This window comes from Monodon monoceros, unplaced genomic scaffold, assembly GCF_005190385.1.
Source record: "Monodon monoceros isolate NGI ecotype Baffin Bay Population unplaced genomic scaffold, NGI_Narwhal_1 Super_Scaffold_20, whole genome shotgun sequence".
Lineage (NCBI taxonomy): Eukaryota > Metazoa > Chordata > Mammalia > Artiodactyla > Monodontidae > Monodon > Monodon monoceros.
The window spans coordinates 73709912-73728026 of record NW_021703777.1 but is presented as its reverse complement, the minus strand read 5'-3'; the positions used below and the strand labels follow the sequence as shown (position 1 = coordinate 73728026).

General features: G+C 38.0%; 1 protein-coding gene across 4 annotated transcripts in view; it reads left to right on the top strand.

Moving 5' to 3' along the window:
- Nucleotides 1-1600: 1600 nt before the first annotated feature.
- The window catches only part of WDR19 (WD repeat domain 19), an 84419-nt gene continuing 67904 nt past the window's right edge, over nucleotides 1601-18115 (top strand). The window contains exons 1-6 of one of the 4 annotated variants that reach the window (XM_029234598.1): nucleotides 1607-1754; nucleotides 4096-4187; nucleotides 4473-4538; nucleotides 7682-7807; nucleotides 12095-12210; nucleotides 15897-16012. In XM_029234598.1, coding sequence (XP_029090431.1) covers nucleotides 1749-1754; nucleotides 4096-4187; nucleotides 4473-4538; nucleotides 7682-7807; nucleotides 12095-12210; nucleotides 15897-16012 — 522 coding nt within the window. In that variant the 5' untranslated portion in view covers nucleotides 1607-1748. Of the gene's footprint in view, nucleotides 1755-1807; nucleotides 1847-4095; nucleotides 4188-4472; nucleotides 4539-7681; nucleotides 7808-12094; nucleotides 12211-15382; nucleotides 15404-15896; nucleotides 16013-18115 lie in introns of those variants that run through there. The other 3 variants (XM_029234601.1, XM_029234599.1, XM_029234600.1) reach the window with 3 other exon arrangements.

Genomic DNA, 18115 nt, shown 5'->3' with positions numbered 1-18115 from the left:
TAAAAAACAAAAAACTAGGCATTAATTAGGATCCCTGTTTTATCTAAAATAATACCAAATGCTCCTTGCAGCTTAAAAATAATAAATTGAAAAGTGACTTTCAGAGGCATATACTTGGAAAAGATTTGTTGCTTTGTAAATTTAATCAACATAAAAAGGAATACAGACTGTTTTTAGTATAACACGTAGGACAAAAAAGTGGAGAGGCTTTAGGAAACAAATATGGAGAGAACAGTGGCCTCAAAGTGTAATCCACAGATGGGCATAATCAGCATCACCTGAGAATGTGTTAGAAATGTAAATTCTCCACATCAACCCCAGAAGGACTAAATCAGAGACTCCAGGTGGAACCAAGCAATCTGTGTTTCAGCAGGCCCTCTAGGTGAGTCTGACACCCACTAAACCTACCAGATACACAGTAAAGTTAGAGAACCAATTTTTCTAAATGATTCAGCCTCAGAAGCAGTGGAAGGAGTGGAAAAAGTTGATTTTCTTGGTATGGGGAAACTAAAAACTTTTATTAGGATTGTACGCTTTTCTATTGCTCAGTACTAAGCACCCTAATAAATGTGTTATATTATTTGACCTAAATAAATGTGTTAAATACACACATATATACCATAATTATAAATACATAGTAAAATTGGTATACATAGGGGAAAAAATAGAGGGAAATATGCCCCCCCAAATTAATATGTTGATGTGGGATTTTTGTTTTCTTTCTTTTCAACTCATTCTCCCATATCAGGTAAACATAATACATAGAAATTTGTATGCTTTTCCCCTGTTAATTGGTCGTATGTCAGTTTCTCAGGCCCTAAAGGTAAAAGTAAAATTTTGTCTCACATTCCCGAAATCTAAAAAAGTCCCATTCACTCTGTTTTAAATACTACAAGGACAATTTCTGAATTTCTACTTCTCTAACCTTTTTCTCCTTCACTCAGTCACCTATTAAAAACATCTCCTGGGGCTTCCCTGGTGGCGCAGTGGTTGAGAGTCCGCCTGCCGAAGCAGGGGACACAGGTTCGTGCCCCGGTCCGGGAAGATCCCACATGCTGCGGAGCGACTGGGCCCGTGAGCCATGGCCGCTGAGCCTGCGCGTCCGGAGCCTGTGCTCTGCAACGGGAGAGGCCACAACAGTGAGAGGCCCGCGTACCAAAAAAAAAAAAAATCTGTTTAAATGTGCAGGTCTTGCACCCAAATTTAAACATCTGAAGATACAAATATATCCCCAGCAGAAATCAGTCTTCAATTTTAACATCCTTTGAATAGCTTCAGAGTGATCTCTTTGCGTGGATTGCTTAAGAGTATTGCCCCATGAACCAGCTCCCCCCTCCTTTTATCCACACTCAGTTCCTTTCTTTTCTTGAAATTCTCAGCGCCCTCCTCCGGCAACTATTGACTTCTTAGCAGCCGAGGCCGAAATTTACGCAGGCGCTTTCCAACGTCTCATAGAGTCAGCCTCCCCTGGGTCGCATCCAATCAGGGCCCAGCCAGAAAGCAAGGGCGCTGCAAACCCTCGCGAGGTTCAACTTCTCTGGACCTTGCTTCGCGGGCATCACGTGATCTCAGTCCACGCCGCCCGCTCTTCCTCGCGGAGGTCGCCGCTAGGCACTGTCTTCAGCTGGCGTTCGCTGATTGGCCATTGCTCGCGCGGTCTCCTGGGAGACGGGAACGCGGTAGCCTTCTTGGAGGAGACTGCGTGCGCCTGCGCACTTGGTAGATCGCGCGGCTGCTCGAGCTTTGAGATGAAGGTAAATAACTTACGAACCCCGGGGGAGCGGGAAGAAGCCCGCCAAGAGTCGCTTTGAGGATAGGAGCTTGTGACCTCCTTTCGTCCTCCCGAGTGCGTGAGAAGTGGGGAAGGGAGCGGGGCGACCAGGGAGGGGGAGAGCAGGGGCGAAGTTGAAGGAACAAGGGAATAGGAAGGAAAATTGAGGAGGAGAAGGCGGGGAGGGAGGCCTCTCATTTCTGGGACCGCGGATGGGGTTGGTGCTTTGCGGGAAGAGGGAACCCCGCCACGGCTGGAAATGAGCAGACTGGATCTGAAGAGAACCCAAACTTCGCACGGTAGAAAGAACGAGTTGTGTGAAAGCGCTTGGAGGGTCGCGGTGAAGTTGACTCGTTCGGGTGTCAAGGAGCTGCCTCATTTATTGCAGCTAAACACCTGGCAAGCCGCGCGACTGCTCAGCGCCTTAAAACGAGTGAAAAGCCTGCGAAAAAATAATCCCAAATTGTATTGCCTGTGACTGGTGCAATTTACAGATCACCTGGTGGCGATGTACATTATTCACGGGGAAATCTGCACACGCAGGTCTCAAGCTCTAGAGCGTCATCCTCTGCACGCACGGTTTCTAGGCTTGGGCTTCTCGTGAACCCCATTCCCGGGTCACTGGCTACAGATCATTCACCCTTCGCTTTACCGAGCAATATCCCCTTACAAACACACACCCTGGCCCTGATCTGGCAAAGAAATGGAAAGCTTAATTTTTATAAGTTCTGGTGGCTATTAATGTGGAGATTGCAGTTGACAGACTGGTAATCTTAACTCATTTCTAAAGCTCTTCACAATTTATGAAGTACCAGAAGTAAGGAGATATTATTATTCCTGGTTTACAGTTGAGAATTCTGTGTTTGAGGCAATTTAATCGACCTGCTTTAAGCCCTACAGCTAATAAATAAAAAGCCAAATACAAACGTTGGTATTCTGGTTGTGAAGCTAGCACCTTTTATGGTCCATTGTATGTGTATGGAGTGTCTGTAAACCTCCTTTGAAGAAAAATATAAGATCACAGCCAGGGGAGGTCTACCATGAAGCTGGTAAAATTCAAGTTTAGGGACCCCTCACTTGCATGCAGGGGTTCCAGGGCAATGTGGTCATAAAATTGCAAAAGTAAGATGCTTTTATACTCTTTTTTTCTTTAAGGGTGTCTTCATGCTCCACAAAACTTGGATGCACCTGTGATTTTAGCGCATCTGTTTTCAGTACAGGTGGATTTAATCTTTAACATAGTAAATGCCTATGATTGGTGTTCAATTTTGACCATTTGAAGAGTTTTGTGTTGCTCTTCAGACTGTCAAGCCACCTGCAGTAGTCTCTAAACTTCACACGCCTAGATACAGGCATCATTGTTTAACCTGTAATTTAACCTAATGTTAAAATCTACATTTATGCATCCCAAGCTCTTAAGTTCCTAGATGTTCTAGATCAGCACTGTTATGATATAAATATAATGTGAGCCAATGTAATTTAACAATCTTAGTAGCCAAATTAAAATGTTTTTAAAGAAACAGGTAAGATTACTTTTCATAATATATTTTATTCTACCCAGTATATCCAAAATATTATCATTTCAACATGTAATCAGTATGAAAATTATCAGTGAAGATAGTTTGCATTCTCTCCTTTATAGTCTTTGAAACCCCATGTGTAGTTTATATTTACAGCACATCTAAATTTGGACTGCCCACATTTCAAGTCCTCAATAAAATTCCAAGTCCACATGTGGTTTGTGGCTTCCATACTGGATACACAGTTCTTTATTGTCTAAGTGAAAAGAATGATTTTTCAGTTGAAAAAGTGTCCACCCAATAGCCAAATTAAACACTTAATGATAAAGTAAATGTAACTGATGGGGAAAGGAAAATAATAATTTTGAAGAACGTATAGACATTTTGTATTTCTATCAGAGTTAATATTTTAATAGCAATTTTGTTAAATTTAATCTCCCCAAATCTATGCTATTAATAATTAGCTAAGTTCAAGTTTAAATTATTTAAATTTTTAATAGCTATAAAATACTAAAGCCATACATTTTTATAAAATTAATATTTGAAAACATTCAAAAGCAAAAACGTTTTATAGTAAATGCTCCCATATATATTGAGGTCCATACTTTACCGATCAGATTGTGATTATTTGGTTGGTTGGTTGGTCATTTTGTTTGTTACATTGTTGACTTCTTTTGGGTAAGCTCTAGCATAAGCCTTCACCATCCTGAATCCTACTGTTTTCATTATCATGTTTTGACATCTTTTCTGACCAACGCTTAATTGTATGTTTTGAAAATATAGAAATTGTATTGTGTTTTTTAGCGTGTTTTCTCACTGCTAGAAAAGACTTGGCTTGGCACACCAATAAAGTTTACCTGGCAGAAAACATCAGGGAACTACCTTGCAGTAACAGGGTAAGAAATTAGCGAATGTTGGTAAATCATCCTGACTCCAAATGGTTGTATGCCCACCTAACTACACTATCTGTTCAGTAGAAATTCTTGGGTGATGACTGAATGGTGGGAAAAGTAATATATTTCCATTAACATCACAATTCATAGAACCTTTTCCCTGGTAATAACTTTTTACATATAATTTATGAAACTGTCGTGAGAAAATAAAATCAGTTGGGTGTATAAAAAAACTCTAGAGAAATAAGAAACACTTAAATCGTATCTTTGTGTTCTGATTGCTTTTAGAGCTGATCATATTGTGAAAATCTTTGATCGCCATGGTCAAAAAAGAAGTGAAATCAACTTATCTGGGTAAGTACAGTGGTAGATCAAAAACTTTTTCAAGCTTTGTGGCCTAAAAAATAAAAAAACACTGTCTTAAAACTATAATCAAATAGAATTTTATAACTTATAGCTAACCTGTATCTCCTCTTTTGCCTTCTCCATTTGCAAAGAGATTTGGTTTTTTATACCATAAACAGTTAATGAAATATGTATATATATAGCATATGAATTAGAATTTAACGTTTATAAACACTCATACATTCACAGATAAGCTGTAAGACAGAATTATAAATGAGTCCATGTGAAATAATTCTTATTTAATTATAAACAAGCTTTAGTGTGTGTATATGCAGATAAGATAAGCCCATATGGCTGTAGTATTTCCTCTCTAATAGTTACTTTCTGCATACTTCTTAAAGGACAAAGGCCTTATTTTATCTATTTTAAGGAAGTCATTCTAGATTACAGTAAGCGTAACATAAGCATTTTTAATGATTCAGTTTTATCATTCCCTGTAGTAGTTATTTTACTGATAATCTTAGTCGTTATTATGATGTGTAGAGTCCCTCACCTGAATGGTCTTATGCTGCCAGCCTTTTTAAATTCACATCTGCTTTCTGTAGCTTATCGCCACCATCTATGCAAATCAGGTTGCTTTACTTCTCTCCCATCCACCTAATGCCACCATTTTAGCATTTCCCATTGCTCTCTTTTTTTTATTATTATTAATTTTTATTGGAGTATAGTTGCTTTACAATGTTGTGTTAGCTTCTGCTGTACAGCAAAGTGAATCAGCTATACATATACATATAGCCCCTCTTTGTTGGATTTCCTTCCCATTTAGGTCACCACAGAGCATTGAGTAGAGTTCCCTGTACTATACAGTAGGGTCTCATTAGTTATCTATTTTATACATAGTAGTGTATATATGTCAATACCAACCTCCCAATTCATCCCACCCCTGCAGCCCTTGGTATCCATATGTTTGTTTTCTACGTCTTGTGTTTCTATTTCTGCTTTGCACATAAATTCATCTGTATCATTTTTCTAGATTCCACATATAAGCGATATTAAATGATATTTGTTTTTCTCTGACTTACTCTGTATGACAGTCTTTAGGTCCACCCACTTCTCTTCAAATGGCACAATTTCATTCCTTTTTATAGCTGAGTAATATTCCATTGTGTATATGTACCACATCTTTATCCATTCCTCTGTTGATGGACATTTAGGTGCTTCCATGTCCTGGCTATTGTAACTAGTGCTGCAGTGAACATTGGGGTGCATGTATCTTTTGAATTATGGTTTTCTCCTGATATATGCCCAGGAGTGGGATTGCTGGGTCATATGGTAGTTCTATTTTTAGTTTTTTAGGGAACCTCCATACTGTTCTCCATAGTGACTGTATCAGTTTACATTTCCACCAACAGTGCAAGAGGGTTCCCTTTTCTCCACACCCTCTCCAGCATTTGTTGTTTTTAGATTTTCTGATGATGCCCATTCTGACCGGTGTGAGGTGATACCTCATTGTAGTTTTGATTTGCATTTCTCTAACAATTAGTGATGTTGAGCGTCTTTTCATGTGTTTGTTGGCCATCTGTATCCCACTGCTCTCTTAATTGTTGCTTCTGGTTTCTCTATTCTAGGAAACAGAGGGCAAGCTAGTTATAATTATGTCTAAAATAAAGTAAGAAGGCACTTAGTAAAAGAACTTCTTTGAGTAAATTGTATGAGCTTTATTGCATAATCTCTGTGACATCTATTTTGGTTACACAATGGCCTTATTTTTTTACTTATGAATTCTTTTTTGTTGTTGTTGTCGCTTTTGCGGTACGCAGACCTCTCACTGTTGTGGCCTCTCCCGTTGCGGAGCACAGGCTCCGGACGCACAGGCTCAGAAGCCATGGCTCAGGGCCCAGCCACTCTTCCCGGACCGGGGCAGGAACCCGTGTCCCCTGCATCGGCAGGCGGACTCTCAACCATTTGCCACCAGGGAAGCCCACTTATGAATTCTTTTGCTGTATTCATCATAGTTGAATTAGGCTGACAAAAGATCTCCACATAAATAAAATGCCATTATATATTGTCTTTAATTGGCAGATGATTTTATCAACAATTTGAAAGCCTCCCTCTTCCACACTCTCAAAATCCTGAAAATATTATAGAAAATTGAGATCCCAAAACATATTTTATTTATTTATTTTTAACTTTTTTTATTTTTGGCCACACACTGTGGCATGTGGGATCTTAGTTCCCTGACCAGGGATCGAACCCACGCCCCCTACATTGGGAGCATGGAGTCTTAACCACTGGGCCGCCAAGGAAGTCCCCCAAAACATATTTTAACAGTTCGAAGAATAAAATAACTTAAGTAATGCCCAGCTGTCTTCAATGTAAAGCTGAGTGTGGCTTAGTCAATACCCAAGAACAGAGGGTCACCAAATGAAATATAGCGTCAGAGAAGGAAGGAAAGGTTAATCTTCAAGGAAGTTCTTAAATTGTAATAGACATTTGGAGTAATTTTAAACAGTAAGAAACATGTTAAATAGAGCATTTCCTATTTATAACAATTTTGTTATCTTAATTGAATCACTTATTCTATTAAGATATGAAATAAAAATAAACTTTCTTACTATTTCAGAATTCAAGTCTTTCTTGTTGTTTGCAGTCCTACGTCTACCCAGCCTTGATCTGTTCAATACTCAGTTTACCTAGATATAGCATCATTTCTTATCAGTACCTACTTTTTCCCTCTGTAAATCTGAAATAACCTTTTGAAAGTTGATCATACAAATTTCCTCTTGATTCCAGGTGTGATTCCTTTCCAGAGGTGCTTGATGAGTTTGTTTTACCAAAGGGCCAGGCTCTTTATAGGTGTTGAGAAAATCTGCTAACTTATTAGGCATAATTATATTTAATATAGTATATGAAAATGATATTTAAAATAGAATTTAAAATGTTTCTGTTCCCTCAACAACGACATAATTGGTGTTAGTTTTATCCAGGCACTGAATGGTGAGTTATATTTCTCACTTTAGAAAGTTTATGACATATTCAAAAATAGATTGAATGGTCTTGTTATAGACAAAAATCACAAATAGTTGAGTGTTTAAATTTCTTTCCCTACTTAAAAAAAATGCATAGTGATGTTTTGCTCTCTTTTTAAAAAGTAACTGTGTTGCTATGGATTGGGATAAGGATGGAGATATCCTAGCAGTGATTGCTGAGAAATCCAGTTGCATTTATCTGTGGGATGCCAACACAAACAAAACCAGCCAGTTAGACAGTGGCATGAGGTAAGGATAATTTTTTTTATATTTTAAATCTTCACTTAGAAATATCATTATTTGCAGGTTTGATGCTACAAATACTACTTTCATTATAAAGATGCATTGATGAGTTATTTTCTTGTAAAGGAAAAAGTTCATTTCTTTTTTAATTGTTATATATAATCCTATTAATTTTGTTCAGTTAATTAGAATAAAGTTGTTATGATTATAAAATATGACTTCTTAAAAAGTTGCTTTCAATGGAACAGACTAAAATGTCCAAAGAAGAGAGAAAACGTATATGGGAAAATCTGGAGATGGGATTGGCTGCATGCATGGCTGGATCTAGGGGTTCTAATGATGCAGTCAAGACTGTCTCCATCTCTCGGCTCTTCCTTTCTTTGTATTGACTTCTAAGTCGGACTCTCTCTCTTTTTTAAATTTTATTGAAGTGTAGTTGATTTATAATGTGTTAATTTCTGTTGTACAGCAAACTGATTAAGTTAAACATATATATTCTTCATATTCTTTTCCATTATGGTTTATCACAAGATATTGAATATAGTTCCCTGTGCTATACAATAGGACCTTGTTGTTTATCCATCCTATATATGTAAGTCAGACTCTTGCTGGCTACTGGCAGGTATCAGCTTATACCATTCTTCACAGCAAGTTATGCCACAGGAAAGAGCATGCCCCTATCACATTACTAGTGTCCACTCATTTCTTCAGAAGGTCTCTGAATAGGGGTAGGCAGGGAATAGGCCATGGGGTTGATAATCCTACCCAGTGAAGAGTGGAGTGAGGGTGGGGAAGTTCACAAGTGGGAAAAATCCTGGGCAGACAGAATAAATTGCAGGTCTCTGCTAAAATGGAAACCATTTTGCCATATGGAAAAGAAAAACCTATTGGTATTTACAACTAAAACTGCAATTTTGACCTTGGACAAGTTGCTTAACCTCTCTTTAATCCTCAATTTCTTCATATATGTAAAGAGTGTATAGTAATAATAATCTGCTTCATGGCATCATGTGGCCTGCAGGTGGGCAGGAAGAGATCACACACACACCATAAGGTTAGACTATACTTTTCCAGCTTACTTGCCAAGGAATAACAGAGCAGGACCAAACATCACCTTAGCGCAGGTTCTCTTGACCCTCCAAAGTGACGCACGAGACATGCATCCACAGGCAATAGTGTCTGACCAACATCAGGTCTTGCTAGGTCTGAGAACCTTCATTTCTTGCTCTGTCCTTTAACACTTCGGTACATCACTTTTCAGAAGGATTTTACACACCCTTGAATGTGCTTCCATTCAAGAGGATGTTTATAAACATCAAGTACTGCTTCTTGAACCAAATTGAGCATCAGTGAGGCCACGTCCTGACCCAGAGAAAAACGCATAATTAATCCCAGGTGTTTCGAATTGGCAGCTCTGCCTCCCACTGTCTATCTTCCCCCACTTCCATTTTCTCGCATCATCTCAGGATTGTTGTGATAGTTAATTGTATGCAGTGGCCAGGCACCAAAATAAGAACTGGGGAAACAGTAGATGTTATTGTAATTATCAATAAGGTAAAATTAAGGGTGTTTTACTGTTGCTATTAATATTTAATGTCTAAAGGCCTTTGGCTATAGAAAGGTATACCTACTACTATTTGTTTTTTTGTTAATGATCAATCTAATACATCATGATAGTTAAAAATTTTGAACATCAAGTTTGCAAAATTTTCTTATTTTGCAAACTTAAGTTTCCTTTAAACAATTAAAATTTCACTTACAAATTTAATCTGATTAGATTCTTCTGCGCACTTCAAACAAATAATTCACAAAGCATCAAATATAATTATTACAAAACTTGCTGCAATGCCACTTAACTATCTTAAATTATTAGGTTAGCACAATGGGTTGAATTTATTTCATCATTTTTACTAAATGTATTTTTTATACCTTTTTAAGATTATAGTGGTACTTACCCTGATCCTACCTAGGCCGACAGCAGTAATCATTTAGTTTTTTACCTGGGATACAGCAGTCTTTTCAGAGAAACTCTGAATACAACATCTGGTTCATCAACCAGTTGATTCTTGGTTGGATCATGGGACATGGTTGCTTCTCCCAAGGCCATTCACACCTGAGTACTAGTCACCCTACTCAGCTTCTTTTCTAATTGACCTTCAACTGTCATATCAGCCTGGATTTTACAAACCTTTGCCTTTCACATAGGTTGCCTTTTTTTGTAGCCAGGTGCATTTTCCTAAAATAATATATTCATTACATTTTTCTTGGCCAGAAATATGTGTCATTATTATATGTTGGCCTCATCGGTTAGCATAATTGGAAACATGTATGCCTTGGGATCTTACTGTACTTTGTAGGACCTTCTAGACATCTTATCTCCTAAGAGAGGAAAGATAAAGCCCATTCAGTTAACTCTTCTTTTGATGACATTTGATTACTTGATCTTCTTGTAATCCACTATTTAACCCTCTTTCTAGTTGGTGGTTCTGTGACTGTTAGTACTGATCAACTATTGACTGGACTAATATTGTTACACTACTCTTACTATATGTGACCACAGTTGCTAATCAGACCTTGTTCTTGTCATATAGTTCTTCTTTTCTCTGGTACTATTTAGCTCACTCCAATTTTTTAAATTCATGTTTTCTGAGCAGCAGACTCCAAAATGGGATTAAGTGTGTAAGGTGTTTATCACAGGAAATATCTGTGAGGGAACAGAGAGGGAGAAGAAGTTAGAAGAGCCGTCAGACCCTTGTAAAGGAGAGAGGGAAGAAAGAAAGGGGGGGTAGAAACATCTGGGACCGCAGCACAGTTCTAAAAAGTTCAGCTAGGCCCAGTCTGAGCCAAGGTTACCATCAAAGGAGTCCTGTGCCTCCCAGGAATGGGCCTCAGCAGGACCCCTGCCATGCGCAATCATTGTCTGGGAGCAGCCCATGGGAAGGTGTGGTCCCAGCACGTTGAAGTGATGGATTCCAATGCCTAGCAGCTGGGCGCCTTGGTCGGTTATACTTTCTATAGTTGGAGATCTGAGAGGCATATTCTCAGGGCTGCTGTACCTACTTAAACTGAGAGACAAATGCATATTTATCTTTTATAAAGTATGTACTTAATATCTTTTATAAAATATACTGTATACTTAATATATTCAATAATTGTAAATATATACTCAATTGAAGAAAGCTAGCAGCCCAGTATATTAATACTTCTTGTTAAAATTAATTTTTAGCTAAACATTTTATTACATTCACTTATTATTACAACTAACTTTTCCTATGCTTTAAGTGAATTTTTGTCTTCCAAGTATCATTACGTTTTATGGCCTTTCACAAACTCAGCTTGTTTCAATTAAATATGTAATTTTTAATGCTCAAATTCCTCTAATTTAGCCAGAGGAGTCCCCTTTAAGCTGACTCTTTTGTCCTTTTATTACTGCCCTCAACATTCTTGAGAGCTGTGTTGCTTTCTGAAAACAGTAGCTTGATCTATCAGTGACTGTCAAAGTTTAGCTGCATCAGAATCACCTGGAGAGCTTATGCGAACACAGACAGCTGCGCACCACCCCCAGTTTCTCATGCAGTAGGACAGGGGTGGGATCTGGGAACTAGCATTTCTGAAGTTCCCAGGTGATGATGCTGGTCCTGGGATTGTATTTTCATAACCACTTTTCTAGATCCATTGTGATTTCTTTCCTCAATATATAAGTGAGCTACTCTCCAAGGAGTCTTGATTCCCTTTAGTAGAGGATTGTATAAAAGTTCAACCTATGGATCCTAGAATGCACAGTAAGAACTGTTGGTAGGCAAACGTGCCTTCTACCTCCTTCTTAGCTACTCTTAGCAGAGCTGGAAAATGTATGTCCTTTTTCATGAATCATGAATTCCCAATGATTTTTCCAATCATTGGACCCGTATAGTTGGACCCTACTTTTTTTTAAAGCATAAGATGTTATCATCCATGAAGATTTTTACCACAATTAGAGTTACAACTATCATTAGTAGACAACTTAATAAGTATCTCATCATGAGTCATCTGATGAAATTTGAGATTCCATCATGACTGAATTGAAGCCTATATTCATCATACATTTGTATTTTAAGTCTCACTCACCTAAGATCATTTTATAGTGTCTCAGAATGTCTTTAGCACTTCTTCGTAGTCCTAAAGCATTAAGTTGTAATTTTGTACTTCAGCTTCTACGTAGATGTTAAAACTATTCATGAAGTACTTTTTAAAAGGACTACTTAGGGGGTTATAATTGTGAATTATTTAGTAATTTGTATCTTAATGTTACAGGGATCAATTGTCTTTCCTTCTTTGGTCAAAATTTGGAAGTTTCCTGGCTGTTGGAACTGTTAAAGGAAATTTGCTCATTTATAATCGTCAGACATCTCGAAAGATTCCTGTCCTTGGTAGGTTGTAGCTGGATACACTGCTAAATATTTGAGATGCTTTACATAAATGGAAATTTTACCACCTCAGATTTCCCTGATATTGCAAGAGAAATTTTGTAGTTTAAAATGAAGACTTCCCTGGTCAAGCCGTACATCTGTCTAAACTAGAAGATCCATCTTCACTACCTACTAAGAATTTCCCAGGCTATGTAACAGGTTGCCCTAGGGTGAGCCTGTGCCTTTGGACACCAGTACATTAATAGCATGGCTTCTATCTGTCCCTTTCTCACCCAGATTGTGCCTCTGGCATGGAATAGCTCAGATGCATATCAACACATTAGTAGATGGGCTAAAACATTTGGTGGCTTCTTGGACAGAGTATATCCAGATTCCTAATTCTGACCCCTCACTCTCTCCAAACACCAATTTAATCTAGGAGTTGACTTCGAGTTATATTTCCCTCAGGGTATATGACTGGATGATATGCGTGTTTAATCCTTTGACCTTCTTGGTTCAGTCTCTGATTCCCCCAGCCTCTGGTCACCTAGCATCTGCCCTGGGACTCCCCAGGAGGAAACAGTATGGATTCTTTTCAATTATTGTAACATCATGCTGGTGAATGGTGAAACAGTGGGCTTAATTACATACAGGTGGCCAGTATAACTTACCACTAATGAAAGAATCAAATCCTGGAGATAATAGTGCCCACAGAATACTTGAGAAAGTGCCTTTCAATTAAGGACACTTGTTCATTTCAAATTATTTTCACATATATGTATATCTTTCATAGGAATATTTTTAGTGCTCTAGCTAAACAGTTATGTCATTGATCCATCTGAAAAATTAAACTAAAAACTTTTGAGTTACAAAACTCTGCTTTCACCATATAAATTAATTTGTTTGACTTAAATAGGCATTTTCTATATCCCACTTCATTTACAGGTATATTCTACCAGTTAACTTATAAGCCCTAGAAATTTTGACACTTGAGGTATAAGAAAATAATTTGTCAAAGCATGATTATTTTGTGTCAGTAACTGTCATATATACATGATTTTATGTGATCTTTGTATTTAATACGAATATTGATTCTAATCTCAGCTAATTTAATTCACTGTGTAAAATGGAAAAGATTCAGGCTAATTATATATTTTAGGTCCTTTAGCTGCCTCTTTCAGAGTTAGTTGTGATTTGTGGCTCTGCTTTTTTTCCTTTGAAATAATTTACTTTCCTAAAACCAAGGCATTTCACTTCCAATAGCAGCTGCGCGAATGCATGGTTTTTACAGTAGCTAATGTCTGTTACCTTGTTTCGTCATGCTCTGATTTATTTCCTTGAACTAGACTAGATATAGGCAGTTCTCACTTTGCATGCTTCTAACATGCATGAATTTCAGTGTTCACAGTGTACCTAATATTGCCAGTCTCCCAGTAACATGATTTACATTTCAGTGGCCATAGTATGGTAGCTGTAAGTTAATACTAATTAAATGAGTCAATACGTGTAAAGTGCCCAGAACAATGTTAAGTAAGCACACAAAACATGTTAACTGTTATCAGTGAGGTTAAGGTTAACCTGAATTCTGAGCACTAGAAGAAAAGGAGAGATTTTCTTCTCCCTTTCTTGAGTATAGAAACAAGTTTGTCTTTGGCATCTTTCCACCTCTCTTTATGTACTCCTTTTTTCCCTTCTAACACCCATTACTTCCGACACTCAGTTCCAGTGTACCACTTAAGCCACTTAATCTGTGATCAGCAAAATCTCCTATATCCCAGTCTCTTCTCTGAATGTTCCCTTCACTTTTGTGCTCTAGTCTTCTGATTTGAAATACTACCTCTATAGTCCCATATTTATCTCTTCCAAACTCTAGACTCATACATCCAGCTGCTTACTCAACATCTCCAATGAGATTTCTAATAAACACTTCAAATTTAATACCACCAAAACCAATAGTTTTCCCTTTCATTGATGGCATTTCATCCTTTTAGATATTTAGCCTAACCTTACCATCATCCTTGACCCTTATCTTTCTCCTACGTTCCATACCTAATTTGCCAGAAAATCTAGTAGGATCTATCTCCAGATATCTCCAGAATCAAGACTGTTCTCATCACCTCTACTGCTGCCACCATGGTGTGAGGCTCAGACATCTTTGACCTGAATTTCTGGAATATCTTAACTGGTCTCCCTGCTTCAGATCTTGCCCTGCTATAGAATATCCTCAGCCCAGAGGCCACAGTGAGCCTTCTGCTCGGAACTCTTCAGTGGCTCTCCATGTCACCCAGGGTCGAAGTCCTCACTATGGCCAGCCAAGCCCTCTGTGACCTGGCCCTTGGCGACTCTCTGACTTCATCTCTTACCCATCTTCGGGACTTCACAGCTATACTCTCCTCCTACCTGAGCCTCTAACACACTCTGGCACACTCTGGCCTCAGGGTCTACTCACTTAACGACTATTTATTTAGAGCCTGCCTTCTGCATACATACTGTATTAAGTTCTGTATGGGGTACATGAATAAAATAAACATGATCTCTGTCTCAATAACAGCTAAAATAGCTAACATTTATATGGCATTTCCTATATGCCTGGCACTCTTCTAAGTGCTTTAACTCGTTTGATCCTCAACCCCTATGAAAGAGCTCCTACTATTATCCCCAGTTTTTGGATGATGTGACTAAGGAATAGAACGGTTAAGTCACTTACCCATGGTTTTGCAGTAAGTGGTGGAGCCACTTATTGAAAATAGGCAGTTTGCCTCCAGAATCTGTATACTTAATTAACCTTGGGGCTCTTGAGTATTTATCTATCCCAGGACCTTCAACAAATGCCCTCAGTGTAAAGCATGCAATTTCCACTCCAAAATGTGGTTTTTGCACTGTCTAGATTGCTCAATAAAAAAACGTCCTGATACTTAGTGGCTATCTAATATCCCTCACTAGCTAAATGAGTCAATTCTTTTTTTTTTTTTTTTTTTTTTTTTTTTGCGGTACGCGGGCCTCTCACTGTTGTGGCCTCTTCCGTTACAGAGCACAGGCTCCGGACGCGCAGGCTCAGCGGCCATGGCTCACGGGCCCAGCCGCTCTGCGGCATGTGGGATCTTCCCAGACCAGGGCACGAACTCGTGTCCCCTGCATCGGCAGGCAGACTCTCAACCACTGCGCCACCAGGGAAGCCCTAAATGAGTCAATTCTTAACACAAGTCTCACTAAGGTGCATTCATATTTGTACCTCAGTGTTATCATGAATCCTTGTATGTCCTTTAGTTATATATGAATAGTCAAAACTGTGATGTTGAATCTGCTTATGCCAAGGGTTTCCCACACTGTGAAGCTGAATATAGTAGAGATAGCTTCAGTGCTTTGAGATTTAAGCACATTTTGTGCTTAAGACATTAATGTGATAGGTTTGGTTATATAGTAAACAAACAAACTTGTCAAGGGGTAGAATGTCTTTTTATGTTAGGACCTATGCTCATATGCACATAAAAAGTTGGAAAACATGATTGCCCTCATATGCCTTTATCTTGATTTACAACTTGGTAATAAACTGTTTTAAATAAGGTTGCTTAGACACTAACTGCTTTGATGAGATTTTAAATTTCTTGTCTGTTTAATTTCCATAGTATATTACCTAAACTTTCAGATTAACATCACGGATATCTAACATTTTTTTTGAGAAATCAATATGTACATCTCTTTTTCAGGAAAGCATACTAAGAGAATCACATGTGGATGTTGGAATGCAGAAAACATGCTTGCTTTAGGTGGTGAAGATAAAATGATTACAGTTAGTAATCAGGAAGGTGACACGATAAGACAGGTAATACAGTAACATCTCTTTGGTCTGCTATATTCAAATTTTCTTCCAAAACAAAGTTTGTCTATCAAACAGATCTATACAATTTAAAAATCTCTATGTGAGATACGTATACAATAACTTCACATTCTAAACATCACATTTTTTTAATGTATTAGGACATTTTTCTTTAATATGAATACTTTATCCAAATATCCTCCTTTGTACGTTTCCCATTGGCTAGTATTAGCATGGATTATCGGCTCTGTGGTTATAGGCAAACAGTATATTTGTGAAATAACTCTTATTTTATATATGTATATTTACAGCATGAATGTTAACAACTGGACTCAGAGTCAGGTAATGTAATCAACTGCCTGATTCTAAAGCCCACTCCTTTAGCTGATATGTTAAATTGCTTCCAAACTAATTCTAATTAAATTTAATTTTAGGATTAGAGTTTACTGATGTTCAAATTTCCCAAGATTGATTAGATCTTCAGAGGCTCCTCTCAAGGGAATTTGTATTACCCATAGCTATAGAAGCTCACCAGTGGCAAAATTTCACTTTGGATGACTTGGCTTATAATTTATTACTTCTAGAGCAATATTGACATTCTTTGAATACCTGCTAGTTACATGGCACTGTGCTATGTACTATAGAAGAAATATGAAATATGACTACAGAAGAAATAAGAAATATGGCCCTATATTAACTATCTGTTGCTGCATAATAAATTACTCCCAAAACTTAGCAGTTTAAAACAACAAACATTGCTTTGCAGTTTTTGTGGATGAGGAATCCAGGTGCAGCTAAGCTGGGTGCTTCTGCCTCAGGGTCTCTCATGAGGCTGCAATCATTTTAGCAGTCTGAACTGCAGTCTTATATGAAGGCTTGACTGGGGACCACAACAAAGCAGCTGGCAAGAGAGAGAGAATAGTCATTCAAGACTTAAGCTGCAATGGTTAATAAATAACCTGATCTCAAAATTATTTTTGCTGTATTCTGTTCTCTAGAGGTGAGTCACTAGGCACAGCCTACACTGAGGGGCCGGGATGGGGATTACACAAAGGCATGAACAGCAGGAGGTGAGGATCGTTCCAGACCATCTTAGAGGCTGCCCACCATAGGCCCCCTACTCTCAAGAAGAGAAAACTAATCATGATAAAACATATGTCATCTTATATGATTATCAAATTGTGTGATATAGCTTACAAGTCCTATAACATTTGTGAGATAGAGGAGATAAATGAAAGTTGGATTGTGAATCTGTAAGAGAAAAGATGATCTAAATCAGTCAGGGTATAGGCTAAACTATTTGTAACAACAAGACCCAAAGTTACAAGGACTCTAAGAATATGGTAGTTTGGGTGGTTTTTCCTCATAAAACAGAGAGGGGTAAGCATGTTATCTATGTATCTCTGCTTCTCAAGGTTGTATAAATTCCCCCTTCCTTCCTTCTCCTCCCTTCCTTCCATCTTATTGTTCTGCCATTTTCTAGGGTGTTTTGCCCTCATGTACATGGTTAAAGCAAGCATACCAGCACCTCATTTCAGCCCCAGGCAAGGAAAAAAGAGAAGTGGAGTGCAAGAAATTTGTGAACAACCTAATCTGGAAGATGCAATCATAATTTCCATTCATATCATATGACCAGAACCTAGTTATATGGTCACACCTTGCTGCTGCCAGGGAAGCTGCAAATTTAGTCTGCCTAGGTGATCATGTGCCCTGCTAAAACTTGTTTTAATGGGTATTGTAAGACATTTAGCAGTTGCTGTCATTCACTCCAAGCAGAACAGAACAAAGATAAGAGGAAAAACTTATTACAGCTCATTCATGGCTTATTCCAGACTGGACTGACTGAAGATTTGGACTTTGATTGAGAATTTATAGAAGATAAGTCTGAAGAAGAAAGTTGGTTCTTGTATCTGGAAAGCTTTGAAAGTGAGATAGAAGGAACTCAATCATGTTGAGCAGACCATAGCATGATTACAGTGGTTCTTAAGGAAGGTTAATATGACATCACAATAGAGATGTTAAAAAAAAAAAAATATATATATATATATATATATATATATATATAGCATTACTGTAAAAAATAGTTTCTAGAAACCTTGTAATTTTGAT